Source organism: Harpia harpyja, chromosome 2 (genome assembly GCF_026419915.1).
Source record: "Harpia harpyja isolate bHarHar1 chromosome 2, bHarHar1 primary haplotype, whole genome shotgun sequence".
NCBI lineage: Eukaryota > Metazoa > Chordata > Aves > Accipitriformes > Accipitridae > Harpia > Harpia harpyja.
The window spans coordinates 88,671,908-88,690,662 of record NC_068941.1 but is presented as its reverse complement, the minus strand read 5'-3'; the positions used below and the strand labels follow the sequence as shown (position 1 = coordinate 88,690,662).

General features: G+C 51.4%; 2 protein-coding genes across 2 annotated transcripts; one reads left to right on the top strand and one right to left on the bottom strand.

Annotated features, from left to right (window-relative positions):
- Positions 1-149: 149 nt before the first annotated feature.
- Positions 150-3,964, bottom strand: PRADC1 (protease associated domain containing 1). Its single transcript, XM_052780858.1, has 5 exons — positions 3,638-3,964; positions 2,455-2,555; positions 1,618-1,727; positions 1,011-1,178; positions 150-741 (listed from the first exon to the last, which is right to left on the bottom strand). Exons 1-5 carry the CDS (start codon positions 3,690-3,692, stop codon positions 621-623), a joined length of 555 nt encoding a protein of 184 aa, XP_052636818.1. The 5' UTR covers positions 3,693-3,964; the 3' UTR covers positions 150-620.
- Positions 3,965-4,081: 117 nt separating this feature from the next.
- CCT7 (chaperonin containing TCP1 subunit 7) lies at positions 4,082-16,955 on the top strand. Its single transcript, XM_052780856.1, has 12 exons — positions 4,082-4,194; positions 5,288-5,441; positions 6,829-6,935; positions 7,388-7,513; positions 8,191-8,243; positions 9,267-9,438; positions 11,031-11,195; positions 12,304-12,492; positions 13,112-13,209; positions 13,911-14,043; positions 15,168-15,374; positions 16,299-16,955. The coding sequence occupies exons 1-12, from the start codon at positions 4,189-4,191 to the stop codon at positions 16,521-16,523; spliced, it is 1,635 nt and encodes a 544-aa protein (XP_052636816.1). The 5' UTR covers positions 4,082-4,188; the 3' UTR covers positions 16,524-16,955.
- The last annotated feature ends 1,800 nt before the right edge of the window (positions 16,956-18,755 follow it).

Below are 18,755 nucleotides of genomic sequence, written 5' to 3'. Positions count from 1 at the left end.
TGCATGACTGATCCATGCTGCGCGGGGGTCTGACATGAGCTCTGCCCTGGCTGCAGGAGGCACCTTGGGAAGTTTACTAGGAAAAATGTTGTTAGGGGATGAGATTTGTCCCTTCATCCCCTGACTGCTGAAAAAAAGAGAAATTTGCCTTTCTCTAAAACTTGTTCAGACTTCATTAGCTCAGACAAAAATATACAGATGTTGGGCGAGCCCCGCTAGTACAGACCAAGCCTGTATCTCGCTCTCCCTCCCATCCCTGTGAGACCGCATCCATTTGGTCCTGCATCCCTCTAAATCAGCAGCACAAATTACCGGTGGCATCTTACGCATCGTTAAAATGTTTCTCGGGGAAGTGCTGGCCTGCTCTGGCCATCGCCTCCCTCCCAGAAAGTCACGACAAAGGGTGCTCGGTGCCAGGCTCAAGGTTCCCACCGAGGGCAGTGGTATTTGCCCTTCAGCCACACGCCGGCGGCAGCAGAAAGCTCTCACCATTGCTGAATCCGGCGAGGCTGGGCGGTGGGATCTCTGGAGTGCGTTGGGACTCTTTCCTCAAACCTGGTCCCTGAGGCAAGCTCCTGGGATCCATCGAGACGTCCTCGATCCGCCGCAGCCTCCCACTGCTACCAGAAGGTCCAGGGGGGCTGCATCATTTCGTACGTGGGGATGCTGGTGACATTGACGGGAATGGAGATGACAGCCCAGGGGAGCCCGTGCTGCTCCAGGGAGCGTCTGATCATGTACCTGGAAGGATAAAGAGGTGACAGGCACATGTGAGCCGCCTGAGTTGGGAAAGTGGAGCCCAGATGTGAGCATAAACCACAAACCAGCTCAAAAAGAAACTCTGGATTAATTATGACTGAATCCACTAAATATCTGGCTCAGCAAGCCCAGGTGGTTCATGCTGATCACTGGCACCTCCCTGATTTCTGGGGACAAGGCTATCACTTGGCCCCTCCCATGAGATGTTCCATGCTCGGGAAGATGCGATGTCTCTTGGCTAAGGCACCTACCCGTCCCTGCCCAGCAGGAAGAGCGCGGGGATGTCGGCTGTCCGCCTGGTGCTGTCCTGGATCATCTCGATATAGAAGCTGTCGTTATCGTAGGCGTTATCTGCGATGATCACCGCCCGTCCGCCGTGCTCCTGGATCACACGCGTCTTCGACAGGAACGAGCAACCCCTGGGCCAGAGAGTGACAAACCTTTGGTGGCCACTGGCAGATCCTTGGCAGGTACAAAACCTGCAAGTGCCAGAGCTTGCCTGGAGACGCCCAAACCAGGGACTGTCTCCCTGGCCCCGCGCCTCCCCCAAACCCTGCTCCTCTTTGAGTCTGTATTTTAGGCACAGGCTGCCCACGCTCAGCCATTTTCTTCTAAGAAAAAAATAAAATAGGGCTTTTTCCACCTTAGTGCAGGCAGTTTTCTAAGACACACACCATGAAACGCTCTGGGGCAGGAGCACCCTCGCATTTTCCTCGTATACCCATGCGGGGTAAGTCATGGGAAGAAGCTGGAGGGGATGGTCAAATGTGACCGTGGCACTGTCACCCTCTGTGCCATGGGCAGCTCCCCTCCTGCCCGAGGGTCCCCCCCAAACTGCTCCCGTGACGCCAGACATACCCCCTCTCCACCAAGGCAATCTGGTCCTGGATGAAGACACCATTATTCAGCTCTCCGCAGGCTTCGGGGGGATCCGCCGGGACCAGGTGGATCTGGTCGTACCTTGTGTTCTCCGAGAAGGAGACAGCCAGGGGTGAGCGAGGGGTGGGATCGGGGTGGCTTCCCGTCCCCAGCCCCACTGTGGCTCTCCCTGCTGTCCCGTGCCCTGCTCATCCCCGTGAGGCGTGTGCTTTTTGGGGAGATTTAGGGCTCTCAGGTGCAAGGATGCTGGTTGCCCCATTCCAGCCCCTGCAGAGCCATCCCGACCTCACTCAACAGCTTGCCTAGATCTTGCCATCACTGTGGGGAGGGGAAACTGAGGCACGGCGCCATCCATACATGCAAATGCTCCTGGGGAACACGTGCAGAGCCAGAAAGTGTCTTTTCCTCCGGTCCTCAATGTCCCATGTGCTTCCTAGCAGATCTGCTCCTGCACCCCCATCCTGACTCCAGGTTTATTCAGGGAAAGGTCTTAAGTCTGCAGACCGGTTGGTTTATCTCTGCCTTTCCCCATGGCAGCCCGACCAGCCCTCCTGGGACATGGCTGCGCCTCTCTCAGTCCTTGGAGGAGGAAAGAGTGGGGCATGTGCTCCCTGAACACACGTGAGACCAAACTCTCCCTCCAAAAGCCTGCTGAGGCCGAAGGCAGGGACCAGCATGTGCCTCTTCCTAAAGGGCAGGCTCACGGAAGAGCAATTAGCTCCATTTTTATAAAATGCTTCAAATCGTTGGGCCCCACAATGGAGAAATATTAGGATGGAGGGACCCAAACTGACAAATTCAGTTCTTAATACTTACGAACACGCCACCAAAATCCTTGGCCGGTGTGGCGGTGAAGATGTAGCGGATATCTCCAGGGCTCAGCACTTGGAAATACAAGTATTCATGGATGCGTAAACCTGGGTGTGCAGGGAGAGAGGTGAGAGACAAAGAAAACAAAAGGGAAAATGCCTGAAAAAAGAGAAAATATCCAGCTACCGCTCCTGAACTGCACCACGCTGAGGGGAATGCACCCTTCAGCCCTGGGGCCGAGGACCCAAAATGTTGGGTTCAGCCTGGGGTGCTGTGAGAGGAGAGGCACCAGCACCCAGGAGCACAGAGGAGATGGGGGGGAAAGGCACTGGGACTGGGGCGCACCAGGGGAAGGGGAAAATGCAGCCGGACCATGGAGGGGATCGAGGTGACGTGCACCCAGATCGAGGTGCACAGAGGGGAAATGCGCTTGGACTGAGGTACCCTGAAAAGAAATGCACCTGGGATGGGGTGCTGGGTGGGGAAATGCGATGGGGCCAGGATGCAGTGATGGGAAATGCACCTGGGATGGGGTGCAGGGAGGGAAATGCAATGGGGCCAGGGTGGTCTGAGGGGAAATGCAGCCCGATTGGGGTGCTGGATGGGTAAATTTAATGGGGTTGGGGTGCATGGAGGGGAAATGCACCTGGATTGGGGTGCAGGAGGGGAAATGCAATGGAACTGGGGTGCATGGAAGGGAAATGCACCCGGATTGGGAGGCAGGCGGGGAAATGCAATGGTGCAGGGGTGCAGTGGTGGGAAAGGCACCCGAATTGGGAGGCAGGAGGAGAAATGCAATGGAGCTGGGGTGCATGGAAGGGAAATGCACCCGGATTGGGAGGCAGGAGGGGAAATGCAATGGAGCCAGGGTGCAGCGAAGGGACATGCACCCGAATCGCGGTGCCCAGAGGGCAAACGCACCCGGATTGGGGTGCAGGAGGGGAAACGCACCCGGATCGCGGTGCACGGAGGCAAAACACACCCGGATCGGGGTGGACGGAGGCGAAACGCACCCGGCCTGGGGTGCAGGAGGGGGAAATGCCACGGGGCCGGGGTGCACGGAGGGGAAACGCGCCCGGCTCGGGCTAGCACCGAGGGGAAACGCAGCCGGAGCGGGGTGTACGGAGGGGAAAGGCAGCCGGGCGGTTCGGTGCGGGGTGCCGGGGCCGGGCGGGCCGCTCGCACTCACCGCGGGCCGGGCAGGAGCAGAGGCAGAGGCAAAGCCAGAGCGAGCGGCGGAGCATGGCTGCCGCCCGGCGCTGCCAGCCGCCCCGCCCCCGCCCCGCGCCTATTGGCGGCGCCTCCTCCTCGCGTCTTTCTATTGGTCGACGTCGCCATCAATCTCCTGAGGGGAAGGGGAGGGTAGGCGCCGAGGCCTGCGCGGCTCCGGGCCGCGGCTGCGCCCTCGGTCCCTGTCAGCTCGGTGTCCCCTCGCCGGTCCTGCTAAATAAAGCTCCATCCGCCAGCCCTGCTCGCCCCAGGCCGTGTGCCCGCTTCCTCCCCTTGGCAAATAGTGAGCCGCCCTCCCGGGCCGCCTTCACCTCCCTGCCTCTCTATGGCTGTTCGGGAAGGAGTGGCGCCTCGTTGGGGCCGCTCTGTTCGCCCGTACCATAGAGCGCGGCCGGAAGCGGTCGCCTAGCAACGCGCGCTTCCCCTCCCGCCCCGGGGAAGCTTCTCGGCGGGCGCGGTGCATTGTGGGGTGGGGCCTGTCGGAAGGCGGCAGCGAGGAGAGCCGCCGGGATGATGGTGAGTGGCATCCGCCGCCATCCTCGCCGCCGCCGCGTCCCGCTGCCCGGGGGCGACCTCCTCGATCTCCGCCACCTTCCAAGGGCCGCGTTTGGCGGGGTTGTGGCGGGGGCCGGTGCGCGTTTGGGGTGGGCTGGGATGGCGGAGGCCGCCCTGCCGCAGAGGCCTGCCGTTAGACGGGGAGTGAGGGGGGTGAGTCGGGTCCCGGTTCCCGCCGGGCTCCCGGGCCCGGTCGGGTGGGGCTGGGTGGGAGCGGTGCGTGCTGGGAGCTGTAGTCGTGCAGCCCGGTGCCTGGCGCTCCCGGAGTCCCCCGGCCCCGTGGCTGCTTCCCCGCCTCGGCCGCACGGCCCAGCTCTCCCCCGCTCCCGGCTGCGGGTCCTCTTTGGGTCCGGCGCTCCCCGGCTCTGAGCCCCCTTGCTCTTGCTGAGAAGCAGGCAGGCTGCGGCACAAAGGCGGCGTGTCTGCCTCTGCCCTGGTTTTCTCGGGGATGCAAGGGTTTCTTTTTCCATTGAGATCTCTGCTCCGAAGAACTCCAGCAGTTTACTGTCAGGCAGGTGTAATCACTCAGACTGTGCTCGTCTACCACATTCTCTCTGTGAAAACATCTTTCAGCAGTTGTCATTCTTGGGGCAGCTTGGACTCTGATTTGAGGTGTTACAGGCAAAAGGCTGTTGTGCCCGTTCTGCTGAACGTCTTGCTGGCACTGTAATAAAAAAATGTCACTGATCCGGTTGCAGCACTCGTGCAGTTCTCTGCTGTCTCAGTAATTGCTACGTGTACTGTCTTCTCCAGTCTAGCATCAAAATCAGAACTTTGCTGAGCTGTGCTATATGGAGGAAGCCAACTTTTGGGGACAGTTACGGTATGGTCCCAGAGTGTATACTGGAGGCAGCTGGGTGAATCCCACTTACGCTGTGGGAGATGGAAAGCAGTTAGATTGTGTGATGGCAGAGGAATTTTAAGGAGGCTGTAGGTTTTGGTCTTGGTCTTTTTGCGTGATGGTAGCTTGCTGGTCTGTGTGAGGAGTTAGCTCCAGGCTGTCCACAGGCTGTCGGGTTCAGAGTAACGGCTCTGCTGTGGGTTCTCTCTTCAGCCAACACCAGTTATCCTGCTGAAGGAGGGGACGGACACCTCGCAGGGGATCCCCCAGCTTGTCAGCAACATCAATGCCTGCCAGGTTATCGCAGAAGCTGTGCGCACTACCCTGGGACCTCGGGGCATGGACAAGCTCATTGTGGATGACCGGGGTAAGCACTGGGCAGTGGCCTTCCACAGCCACGTAGAAAAGTGACTTGGAAATGATCTCCAAGTGCAGTGCATGCTGGCAGCGTACATATTTACTTGTATCTTCATATCAGTTAAAACCAGCATTTGCACATATGCAGACTTCAACTTCCTCACCCCATACTAAACTTAATTCTCATGATAGAGGTTCAGTTTCTGTCCCAGTGTTCACTTTAACACCTTGACTCTGGCCTCCGCTGTTGGAGAAGAAAATTGTCAGACCTACCTGAGGAACTACCTGTTTGCTGCCTACTAGCCTGAGTTAAGGCAGCTGTGGTCTTTGTTGTGAGATTAGGTAGATCCAGGTTTAGTGTGACCACATAAGGGAAATTCCATGCCAGAAAGGAGAAACGGTGTCTTGAACCTGATCTTCAGGTATCCCTGACCATCTCTATTTATTTTTTAAATGAGGCTCATAACATGTGTGGAGTTACTCAGCACTTGTTGTGGCTGAGCATGAGGCCAGTGGATGTTACTGGGATGATTTTTTTGTTAATGTGATTTAGGGATGAGACTCACCTCCCTCTGAAAAGGCTTGTATGAAGTCACCAAACTAATACATTGTTTGTGGTTTTTTTATTGCTGTTACTGAAGGGTGGGGTGGAACATCTTAGAATTGTCTTTAAATAGTTTTTACAAATAGAAACTGTAATAACTTTTATTAAAAAGGATAATTGGATTTAAATTTACTTAATATGATTGGTTTCTAATCTCTTCACGTGAGTGTCAGACTAGAATACCTGGTTTTATCTGTCTGGGGAGGCTATTGAGAAGTAAGAGGGAAATGAATTCAAAGCCCCTATTAATTGGTGTGGAGAGTTGTTCTGCACTCAGACTAACTTCACTTAATCTGCTCTAAAAATGGACTAAAAAGATGCTGTTAATATGGAATGGAGGTACCTGCTGAGACACCCTCTGTGAAACACCTCTCTCTGTGGGGTGACCCCTTCACTTTCCTTTTTAGCCAATTTATAGTTGTCTGTCTGTAGGATTGTATTAAAATATCATGGTGATCACACTTCAAATCACATAGGAGAAAAAAACCAGTTGTTTGGCTGAAGAAAAACGACTTTTAAGTGGAAATTTGGAAGGAGAGCCTGTGGTTCAGACATGACAAAATTCACAGTGATGCAGGACTGGGGCTTGGTTGGGGAACACTGTAGCGTAATAACGGGTTGGGGACACATTTGACCTGTGAAGCATAGTGAGACTGGCTGGTCTGAAATTACTGTTGTATTAATGTCTCTCTCAGGTCTGAAAAGCTCCCTTGCACGTTGGGTGCTCTTTCGCAGCGACAAGGGCTTTACTCACGGCAGTCAAGCTTGACTTCCTTTTCTGTGTCAATCCTAGGCAAAGCTACTATCTCTAATGATGGTGCCACCATTCTGAAGCTCCTCGATGTTGTCCATCCGGCTGCGAAGACGTTGGTGGACATCGCCAAATCTCAGGATGCAGAGGTAGGAGGGTAACCTGGCTGTGCTCAGAAGCGTAACATGCAGCAGCAAGCTTGCTCGCGTTGGTGGTTCTGTGGACTTTGTGTTAACTGGTGGGAACTGCTCGTGGAGTGCTGGCATTTATTCTGGTTTCTTTATTGATGCCATCTATTTTGTCATAACTTTGAAAATCTTTTACACTGTTTCAGCCAGATCTGATGGGTGGTTTGGAAACTTCAAAGATAGGAAGTTCACATTTCATGAACATAGGTGACTGGGAAATGAGACTTCACCCTCAAACGGGATGTAGTCTGAACCCAGCCCTTCTTAATCACTGAAGAATCCAGCCGCAAATCTGTGAACAGAGAAAATTATGAAATCTTGATTTCCTCTGGAAGCCTTTGCATGGTTTTGAAGCTGCTATCGCAGCGGCTCTGCAGCGCGTGGATGACACAGAACATTTCCTCTCCGTGCAGGTTGGTGATGGTACCACGTCCGTAACTCTGCTTGCTGCTGAGTTCCTGAAACAAGTGAAGCCCTATGTGGAGGAAGGCCTCCATCCACAAATCATCATCCGTGCCTTCCGCACAGCAACGCAGCTGGTAAGGCAGTGCTGCTCGTAGCTGAGGGAGGGCTCAGCTGCTGCTGCAGAGCGGAGGGGTGTATTGGGCTTCACCAGAGCATCTAGGGAGAGGAATTCTGTGCCAAAGAGGAAAAATAACACACGTCCAGGCAAAATTCCTTAATGAATGGGCATGGGGAGTGACAATAGCGATCTCATGATGTCTTACTGCAAACATCAGCTGCCTTTTCTGGTGTCAGTGAGCTGCTATTACCAGTTAGTACCTCTGGAGCGCTATTGCTTCTTCTGTGGTTTTTTTTTTTTTCTCCAAGGAAGAATGAATAAATGGGAAAACTCATTTCCCATTCTCCTGATGTCTGTTACTCCTTAGTAAACCTTATGTCTTGTGAAGCCCATCAGTCCCATTAAGCTGAGTCTTCTCTGGAGGTTAACTCCCTCAATAGCCCTTTGGTTCCCCAGATCTCTGCTGAAAGCAGTGGAGCAGCTCTGAACCTCTTCCCAATCCTCTTAAACTTACATTGGTGTGTTTCTTAGAATTACTGTGCTGGAAGGGGTGGAATAGCTTAAATGCTTGAAACTTTAGGGTTGTTGAAGTAGGGAATAAAAGATAAAATAAAATACAGAGAGAGAAGTTGGAGAACTGATCAGCTTACAAGCATGAATCATTAATCCAGCTGTTGGCTTGTGTTTTGACAGGCTGTAAACAAGATCAAAGACATCGCTGTTGCAGTGAAGAAGGAAGATAAAGAGTAAGTTTCCCTTACAGATGACCTGGTTGTGTAGCTGGGCTTCAGTTAGCTGGTGTGAGGGCATTTCTGACTTCTGCTCTGGCTCTGGCTGAGGTCTGGAGGTCAGGCCAAATAGCTGCGGCCCCACACTGGGGTTATTCTTGAGGTTTTGGGGATTTCCTCCTCCCAGGGAGATGCCGTGCTCTCACTTGGGCTGCAGCAAAGTATGTAGGCCAGTGTCTTCCAGTGCATATAGAGGAAGCTGGGTACCAAAATAAGCGGCCTGATTTCTTTTTTGCAGTGGTGGTGGAGACTTACGGCTTTTGCTGTAATCAGTGGCAGTGTTAAATGCTCAGCACTTCTCTGAAAATCAGATCACTTTTTAGCTGCTGCATACATGAAGTTAGATAGCTAATAGCAGTAAGGAAATGATACCTTCAACTGAGGTGAGAATACTAGAGTTTGTTTTCTCCCTGCATTCTAAGCTCTCATCTGCTTGATCTGACCTTACTAATACCTGCAGTAAAAGTTCAAGTTGAACTGCATAACCATCTTAAACCAAAATGAGTTGTATCCTTCCTGCTGTCCTGTGATGCAAAATACAGTAGTTCTTGTGGTCAGCAGTAACGTGGGTGATAGAGCCTGGGAGTTAGATCTGTATTTCCCTGGTGTCCCTTGTATCATCTGTTAGGGCATACATTACCTGAGTTAATACTTTAGAGAATGTGCCGCCTTTAGAGGGTTTCAGAAACTTCTTACTGCCTTTGGATGAAGGAGAGGGTGCTTAGCCCTGCTGTTTTGCTCAGGCCTGTGGTGTCTAAAAGCCAACTGACCTGGTCAGTGCTAGTCTGATGCTCGGGCTTTAAAAGGGAGAATTATACTTTGACAGTCTGGGCTTTGACATGTGTGCCTGATTTCTCCATCAACAGAAGGGACCTGATCTTTGCCTCTATCAGAGTGGATTAATCATACCACGTACAACGTTTAGGGAGCTTGTGAAAAGAATCGGCAAGTGAACGAGACCGTGGTTTTTCTTTCTTGCAGAGAGCAGAGAAGTCTGCTGGAGAAGTGTGCAGCCACAGCGCTGAGCTCTAAGCTGATATCCCAGAGCAAGGAGTTTTTTTCCAAGATGGTCGTAGATGCTGTCATGATGTTAGATGACTTGTTACAACTCAAAATGATTGGAATAAAGAAGGTCCAAGGAGGTGCTTTGGAAGTAAGTTCTGTCGGAGCCTATCCTGAAAGGATAGGAGACAGCGATCACAGTTCCTTTGATGGGTTGACTCTACCAGAAATGCAGCCCGGCTGATAGTGTGTGTTAAGGAATTACCAAAGTGAAACAAAGCTGTTGATGTGAGTAAAACACTTAGCGAGTAGGGCTGGATTTCTTTCTGTAGGTAGAGAATCTGGTTTTTTTTTTGAGTCAAATGTATCTCGCTGTCCTCTGCAGCGAATGTTGTTACTGATACAAATGCCATTTATATCTCTGCAAATAATGAAATATTTTTTTGAGGGGGAGTCTTTGTTACTTCTGGAACCAAAAGCCATACAGTGCTGGTTATATGCATGGGTACAGGGTTGGGAAAAATGCAAAGCAAATGTTGTGAGGGAGCTGATCTAGCAGTGGGCAGGGCAGATGGGCTGTGTGGTTCGTACCACAGTGATGGAATACCTGTCATGTACGGGACTGCACGTGGGTGTGTGGTAGGGAGTTGCTCTCAGGCTGTGGGAGAGCTGGTGTGTCTGTGCTCTCTCCTGCCTGCATCCTCTGTAGGTTTGGCCCGTCACTTGGGACCCTTCTGCTGAAAAGTAAAGCCCACCACAGTCTGTGGATTATTATTCTGTGGCTGTTACTGTCTGTAAACACTCTGCATGAGCATTTTCATTGAGAGGAGACATTATAATTATGCCATTATCTTGCCCAGACAACTAATTTAGTGAATTAGGAACGTTTCAGCATCTGTTTTTGTGGTGTCTGGGCCTGCTGGTATTCTGAGGCTTGCAGAAACTGGTCCCCTCGAGGGGGTGGTGTCTCCTGCTCTGGATAAAAGTGGCTCTCCCTACACTGTATTGTTTTGCCCTTGTATTCTGTTGTCAGACTCCTTGGAAACCTGTACGAGGATGGGGCAAATAATTTAGCACACTACTTGTCTGGTTGGCCTGTTGAGAGATCCTGGGTCATCTCACCCTGTCAGCTAGAGCAGAGAAGGTCTGTGCTTGTCCTAGCTTAGGAGGGACAGGGATCCTCTGGGCTTCAGTGGCTGGGAAAAGCCAATTCTGCAGCATGTGGTTAGATACTCATGGAGTAGGAGATTTAGATGCCGTTTTCTCTCCTAGCGATGAAGCCAAGAAGTTCACTTCAGGGGGCAGTGTTGGGCAGGGCAGTCCTCCTGCAAAACAATCTCGGAGGTGGTGATGGAGCTGGGAAAAACAAACCAGGGCAAAAAAACCCCCAAACCCCGAGTGTGGGTCTGTGGATGAGGAGTATCTGTCTTCAAAGGGCAGAAATGGGAAAGACATCAGAGAGAGAACAGATTGCTCCATCCCTTGATCCTCAGATTGTGTATAGCATCTTTCGCTGCGGTGTCTTGAGGGGTAGAAAGGAAGTGATGGAAGCTGGTTTTGTGAACAGAGAGAAGAAAATATTTGCTGCTTATTTTCTCCAAAAGTGGGTTAATCAAAGGAGACAGCTGTTGGTGAGCGCTTTGTAAATAAGGACTCTGAAAGCAGGGAGTCTCCTGTGGGAGTTATTAACCCTGTTGAGAAAACCTTGGGAGGCTGAGCCTAACACAAATCCCTGTCTTCAAGGACTCTCAGCTGGTGGCCGGAGTTGCCTTTAAGAAGACATTCTCTTATGCTGGGTTTGAAATGCAGCCCAAGAAGTATCAGTCTCCCAAGATCGCCTTGCTGAATGTGGAGCTGGAACTCAAAGCTGAGAAGGACAATGCCGAAGTCCGAGTAAACACGGTAGAGGTAAGAGCCAGAAGGGGAGCCTGTCCCGCTTCCTCATGCCCGCAAGATGTGGTGGCTGCTCGAGGGCCAGTGGGATAAATGGGATTGCCTTCTGCACATCCTTCCTCCTCTGAAAATAGCTGGTGGGTTACGCGGCCTCGTTTGGGAGAAGGGTATGGCAGACTTTGAATTACAGCAGGTTTAGGGCATGTTTCTGCTCAGTCATCGTGCCTCAGCTATGCTGTGGTAAGTCATCAGTTGTGTGGTGACTTCTTTAGGCCTAACAAGTGGCCTTCCAGGGAAAGCTTATTAAGCAGTGCTTTAAATGCTCAAAGAGCCTCTGCGTATTTAAGCAAACAAGGTAGCCATTTGGACAGTAGTTCTCTTTCCAGCTTGTTAAAATGCCTTTATGAAACGTGGTCGTTCTCTGACACCTTCTTGGAAAGTACCGCAATGTTGCGTGCGTTTGGTTCCTGCATAACTCTGGTATTTAAAGAGCTCTGGGTGCTTTGCTTTTGGGGTCTTGGCCCCACTGTGATCTTAGTAATTGTTTCCTTAAAGTTCCCCCCTCTGTCATGGTGAATACCATGGTCTTTTCTGTTGTAGTCGGCTGCCGTCTGTGATGTTGCTGTGTGCTTTTGTAAGCTTTCCCAGCTCTCTGGCTGTATTTCAGTGACAGCTAGAGCACAACAGGCTTGTGAAGCCTGAGCACACTGGTAAAGCACGAGGTTTCTCAGGATCTGTGTTTTTCCTCTGTGATAGATACTGTAAGTGTCCCCACCCCAACATCCATGCACAGTTCTGTGAACACCTCTCGGACATCAGTGTAATCCCTTCTTCCTCCTTGTGTTCTCTCTCTTGAGCTGTTGCTGCCTCTCTGTCAGTTCAGCCAGCCCCTTTATCGACTCAGTTCTGCTGCTGGATTTAACAGACATGGCTCTTTGGCATGAAGTAGAGCGACCTAAAATCACCTGTGAGTCTTAGAAAGCAGTTGTCTGCCAGGGCCGCACGGAGCAGTGTCACTGCTGCCTTTGTTTTAGAAGAGCTCTCCCTTTGCAGGCGCAGTGGGACGGCATTGGCAATCCTTTGTAACGTGAGCCCTTGTCCCTTTCTCTCTCCTCCCTGCTAGGATTATCAGGCCATCGTGGATGCTGAGTGGAACATCTTATATGACAAACTAGACAAAATCCACAAGTCGGGAGCCAAAGTTGTCCTGTCCAAACTTCCTATCGGTGATGTGGCTACTCAGTACTTTGCGGATAGAGACATGTTTTGTGCTGGCCGTGTCCCGGAAGAAGATCTCAAGCGAACTATGATGGTGAGCTGCCTCATTTCGGAATAAAGACTTCTGATTTAGTTTTAACAGTGCCAGGCTGGTCATTCCCAAAACAGGGCAGCAATCAGTGACTGAACACGCTGTTCCTTACAAAGGTTTAAAATGAAAATAGCATAATTTTTGCCAGTGTGGTTATTATGTAAAGTTGCCATATACTGACAAAGCTGTTCCTTGATGGAGCAAACAATGACACACTCATTGCATCTGCACTCCTTTTTTTGTTTCTTTGATGTTGTTATATATTAGGGTGCGTACATTACATTGATAGAAGCTTCTTTTCCCTAGTTCTTGCCTGTTCCGTCGTGAGTAGTTTTTTCCTAAGCTTTCTTTGTGTAGCTGCTGGACTCCAGAGCCTGTGAGTCAGCACTTAGAAGTAGCATAATCTTAACTTTGCTGTCGAGGACTATTTCTGATGTTGTTAGCCTGCCTAGATACATGAGATGGGAGGGGAAGTAGAAGGGTTTTTTCCCAAATCTGGCCTGCAGGGTGGTTTTGCATCAGCTAAAAGGCCGGGCTGTCTCTGAAGCGTGGAAGCCTGCTGGGCAAATTTGTCTTGTTTGTCAGTGTTGCTAATGCCGCATTTTATCTCCTTTCCGTGCAGGCCTGCGGCGGTTCCATTCAGACTAGTGTCAATGCCCTGTCGGATGATGTTCTGGGCCGATGCGAACTCTTTGAGGAGACTCAGATTGGAGGAGAGAGGTAAATACATCAGCTGTGAACCTGTGGTCCTGTGTAAGCACTCCAATACTAGTTTGAAAAGTTAGAGTTTAAGTGTTGGCAGGTTTGAGCATCTCTCGAGGTGATGGTGTGAAAACAAGACTGCATTATTGCTGCTTTTTATGAGGCTGAGGGAGGGGGCAGGAGTAAGCTTTCATCTAAATCTTACCTCTTTTATATGCTTTTAAAATATATATTTATTCCCCAATGCCTTGTAGAAAGCATAGTATTCTTTCATTCATAACTTAAAAGCAGTGCATTTTGGGGTTGATGGAGGCACTCGTCTGATATCTGACACTTTACTATCACTGCAGATGAAGCTGGGTACTATATAATGGGGTTCTTCCCATCGCTAGAGGAGAAATCCTCTTTGGGGCTGTCTGCCGACATCTGCTGTGTTCCTGCCAAGGGAGAATGAGAGCAACGGTTTAGCACAAAACCCTAGCAGCAGGAAGAGTGGATTTTCCTGGGTCAGCTTGAATTTCACTTGTACCTTGCCTGGCTTTGCTCCTTCTTAGCTCAAGATCTGGTAGGGGCACTGCGCAGGATGAAACAGCTTCAGTCATGCATCTGGCTTGCAAAGAACTTCTCTGTTCCCATATTGTTGTATCGGTGCAAAGCCTGTTCAGCAGCAGCACTGCTTCTCCATTGCCGTAACCCTTCTCACATTGTGCCATTGGCAGGTATAACTTCTTCACAGGCTGCCCGAAGGCAAAGACTTGCACGGTAATCCTGCGAGGGGGTGCAGAGCAGTTCATGGAAGAGACGGAACGGTCCCTGCATGATGCCATCATGATAGTCAGGAGAGCAATCAAGGTAAGGACCAGCAGAGATACCTCCCTGCCAGATTGGCATTGGGGTTGTTGATCGGACCTGGCACAGCTGTAACTCTTTTCTAGAAACCTTTTCGCACACCAGCATTTGGCTGAGGTCTCTGTGGAGAGACTGGGAGCTTTCAGCCAGCAGAGTGGAGTGTGCAGACGGGCAGTGTCTGATTGATTAACTCAAGTGCTGTTCTTTGGCCAAAGCAGCGTTCTCTCTGCAGTGTTGCCAACTGCTTTTCAGGCACTCCTCGTTTTTGCCTTCTCTCCAGTACAGCTGTAACTTGTGCTTGCTGGGTTGTGGTGTGTTCTGTTAACACCTCCATCCTAAAGGGAACACAGTCTTCTGGGTGTGTCGGGTAGATCTTCAGTAGATTTGAACAGCAGGATTGATTTCATGTGCATGTTGGTGCCTGTTAAAGCCACTTGTTCCCTCTCTTGGTGACCAGTCTGCGGGGTGACTGTCCCCTGGCTGGGAAGGTAGGCTGGGAGCACCAAGAGAGAAGTCTGCGGCATGTGTGAATGTGAGCTCTGCTTGTGGAGTTGCTGGTCCTGTGTGATAGATGCCGCCTAACTGCGGGCGTTTCTGGGTTATGCATAATAACGTGTTAATGTGGTGTTTTCTGGTTAAAAACAGCTTTGAGGCTGAGAGCCCTGAGGGGATGGGAAGAAGCATGTCAAGATTTTTGGAACTGTTTTGCTTTTAGAAAGAACACCCTGATCTTCCTACTGAAAAATAGGGAGGGGAAAAAAATAGCAGAACTTGGCTGCAAAGTGCTGCTGCAAATATCTTTAATTTTGAATGCTTTACAAAAGTGAGGGAAACTTGCCCAGCAGGAGGGGGCTGTGGTCTGCCATCCCTCCCCTGGTACAGCGTCCCCAAGGCACCCCTTTTATCTTGCGTGCTGCTGGTAGCTGCCACTGGAGGTTCTCGGCCTGTTTCTGAAGCTCCCAGCAAAGCTGGCAGGAGCTCCTGGGAATAGCAGCAGCCTGGGCTATAGATTCCCCTGGGCCTGGTGTGTCTGCATCACCTTGACATGCAACATGTGCAGGAAAGGAGGCTTTCCTGCTCTTCCCCTTCCTGGAATGAGAGCGAGAGTCTCCCCTCTTCTTTTTCAGAACGACTCGGTTGTTGCCGGTGGTGGTGCGATAGAGATGGAGCTTTCCAAATACCTGCGGGACTATTCCAGGACCATTCCAGGCAAGCAGCAGCTGCTGATAGGTGCTTACGCTAAAGCCCTCGAGATCATTCCCCGCCAGCTCTGCGACAATGCTGGCTTTGATGCCACCAATATACTGAATAAGCTCCGAGCCAAGCACGCGCAGGTAGGTGCCCACCTTTGAACCGAGGGCTGTTAAGGAGAGCCAGTAGTGCATGTGATTTCTTTCTTTCTTTCTTTTCTTTTTCTTGTGCCTGATGGTTCCGGTGTAATTCAGCTAAGCCCATGTTAGGCGTGTGTCCTCTTTGATTAAATGCAGTGTTTTGTTTTCAGATCAAGTGTGGGCTTGGTGCAGGTTTCTATAAAAGGAAATGATCTGTTTTCCCTTTGATCGCAGCTGTCGGGTGACTTCTAGAGCTAGGAGTTTTGATTTGCTGTTTAAAAATGCATCATTTGTCAGGAGGGAGGCTTCTATATTAAACATTAAAGTAATTAGAGTATAGAAGTTGGCCGAGCCGTGTGATTGCCAGAGGAGCTGCAGGCTGAGGGTCCTGATTGCTCGTGATCACTTCAGATCTTGCAGGGAGCGTGTGCGTGCGTGCACACGCAGTCCCAATTCAGGCAGTTAGAGGTTGCCCCTTGGCTTCCCTTGGAAGCAGCTGCCGCTTTGTGGGGTCGCTCCCACCACGTTTCATCCTGCTGATGATTGTGGGGTTAGGGGGAATGCCCCAAAATGAGCGGTTGCATCTTGGGCTGCAGAAATGGGGGCTGTGGGTAGGGGAGTGAGACAGCAGTGGAGTGGAAGCCAGTTCTGTAAATCTGCAGCTTCCTGGTCAAGTGGAGCACACCTCTGATTTTATGAGGCTTCGGTGGCACTGTTTACTGACAACAAAGGCTTTTTGGTTTTGTTCTGGTTTTGTTTTTTTTTTTTTTTCCCTTTGTGTTTTCCTCAGATATTCTGCCTTCATACAGCAAGGTCCAGTCTCTGCCTCTCCCTGAACATTTGCATGTCTCTGCTTCCCAGAGCCCTGGCCCCCCAAGTCCTGACCAGCCCAATAACGAGACCCTCTTCCCTCTTCTTTCCCACCAGGGAGGTATGTGGTACGGTGTCGACGTGAACAACGAGGACATCGCCGATAACTTCGAGGCCTGCGTGTGGGAGCCGGCCATTGTGCGCATCAACGCGCTGACAGCGGCCTCCGAGGCCGCCTGCCTCATCGTCTCCGTGGACGAAACCATCAAGAACCCCCGTTCCACCGTGGACGCTGCGCCCAGTGGCCGGGGCCGGGGCCGAGGCAGACCCCACAACCACTGAGACCCCACTCTCCCCATCGGGTGTCGTGATGGGGGCTGGCGCTCTCCTCCAATGTGCAAAAGTGAAAAAAGAATTGATTTCTAGCTTAATTAACAGGCTGTTTACCAGATGGTCGTTTTGAGGGCTTACAGGCAACCACTGACCTTGTTTAATTAGAGTCCAATCTTGGCCTCGGCCGTGGCAACCTCCTGCGAGATGCCCTGCCCCAACATTTCCTACACATCACTGATCCCCTTAGGCTCGCCTCGTCCTTCCGCTTGGAAGCTGCGCTGAGCGGAGCCCTCTTCAACACTGGCAGGTAGTGCAGCGAGTGTGGGGTTTGTTCGTATTTATACTCTTTTTTTTTTTTTTTCCTGATTTGTTTTGTTTCTGCTGGGGGTTTTGAACCCACACTCGAACACAATAAAACGATGACTTCGTTTCAGTGGCAAACTGGGGTCTTCCCCTGTTCTCTGCTGCTTGCTTCGTTCTGCAGGGTGGTAGCTCATGATTAGAGGTAAAAGGTTAACCTTTCAGACTGGTTTTTGCCCCATTTAAAAGCAGGCGCTGTGTTGGGAAGCAGGACTGACTCCCAGTGCACCCCAGTTCCCTGTGCTTCCAAGACAGATGGCCTCGATGCGCGTTCTCTCTCTTGGAGCTCTCCGATGCTGCTGGGTGACATTTCTGCTTGCTTTTGGTGCTTCAGGGGTGGATCCTGGCGCTTGGGGCGTCTGGCAGGAAAATTGTCTTGGGGAATATGAGGAGTCTTGGTGGAAAGTGTTAATGGAGGACAGTGGAAGAAATTTGGTATCTATCTGGTCTCAATCCTTTGAGATCTCATTTAATTAGGCAAGTCAATGGTCTGTTATGCCACAAAATGTGTTACTTCTGCCTCGTTCGTAAAGTGCTGCCACACAACAGCCGCTACAAGCCCTATTAGAGACATCTGCTGGGTCCCCGAATGTGACCCTCGTGGCCATTCATCCCAGCTGGAGCGTGGTTGGCAGCATGTCAGCGGTGGTACCGAAAAGTGAGCGCGGTTAACAACTTTCGCGTAAAACCCTCTCGGTGTTTCTTAGTGGCGGCATTTAAAGACAAACACTCCTAAGAGAAAACACAGCAGCTCTGCAGCCTGGGAGGGGTAAAAGCGGGAATAGTGGGGGCTGATCCTGTGTCCCTCCGTGTGGGACAGATCCTTGGGGCTGAGGGTGTTTCCCCTCCAGCGACCGGGAGCCGGAGGAAGGTGTTTTCCTGACGGCAGCGTGGTCCCATCTCCCTGCGCCCAGGGCTGCCTCACCCTCACCAGACCTGGGGGAAGCTGTTCCCCCCACGCTGCCCCACTTTGTCCCTGTGCCTCATGGGGCTGGATCAATGGAGACCACGGCCCCCACAATCCCTGTGTCCTCAGGGAGTGGGAGGTAGGAGGAGGGGTGCTTCCAGTAAGCCCCAAACAGCAACTGGTCTCACTGGTTTGGTACCGGAGCTGGCCAGTGCTGGCCTCTGTTTGGTGTGGCCCCTGGGAGAGCGAAAATCCCACCTCAATCTCAAGAGTCTTTATTCAACACTGAATCATAAAATAGCTCTTTACACACTTTTTTTTTTTTTTTGTAATTCTTTAAATACACATTGTTTACACTCGGCAAAGTTTCAAAGCAACAACATCAAAGTGCGTCTACAGGTGATAGTACCAACCAAAGTGCTAAAAACACGGTCTCCTGCGGCTGACAGGCAGCAGCCGCTGCCTTGCCCGCTCTCCCTGGCCGCCGTTGGACCCTGCTGCCGACAAAACCACCCGGACCCCCCACCCCAATCCATCCCCATCTCCGGCTGCACCCCAATCTTTGCTGTACCCCAATCCCTGCTGCTCCCCCCTCCTCCAGGGCAGCATCCTCCGGCAGGTTTAGCATCAAGGGACCGCAGGGCTGGGGAGGGGAAAAGGGATGTTTGGTTCTCCAGACACTCGCACATTGCTGCGAAAGACTAAAATAGACCTAAATTTATATAGATTTAAAAAAATAACTTAGGAGGCAAACTCGCTACCTTTCAGGAGGGGGGAGGTCTCCATACAGGGCCCCTCGGAAATCACTCACGGGGGCTGAGCTTGCGCCGGAGCAAACGCTGCCATGAAGTGCTTTAGGGAAACGACTGCAATTCCTGTATATATATATTTCTCTCCCCGTGGGGAGCGCGTCCTCTGATTATCTCTAAGCAAATGTGCGTTACCACGCTCGCGTCCCAAAAGCCATCCTGCCC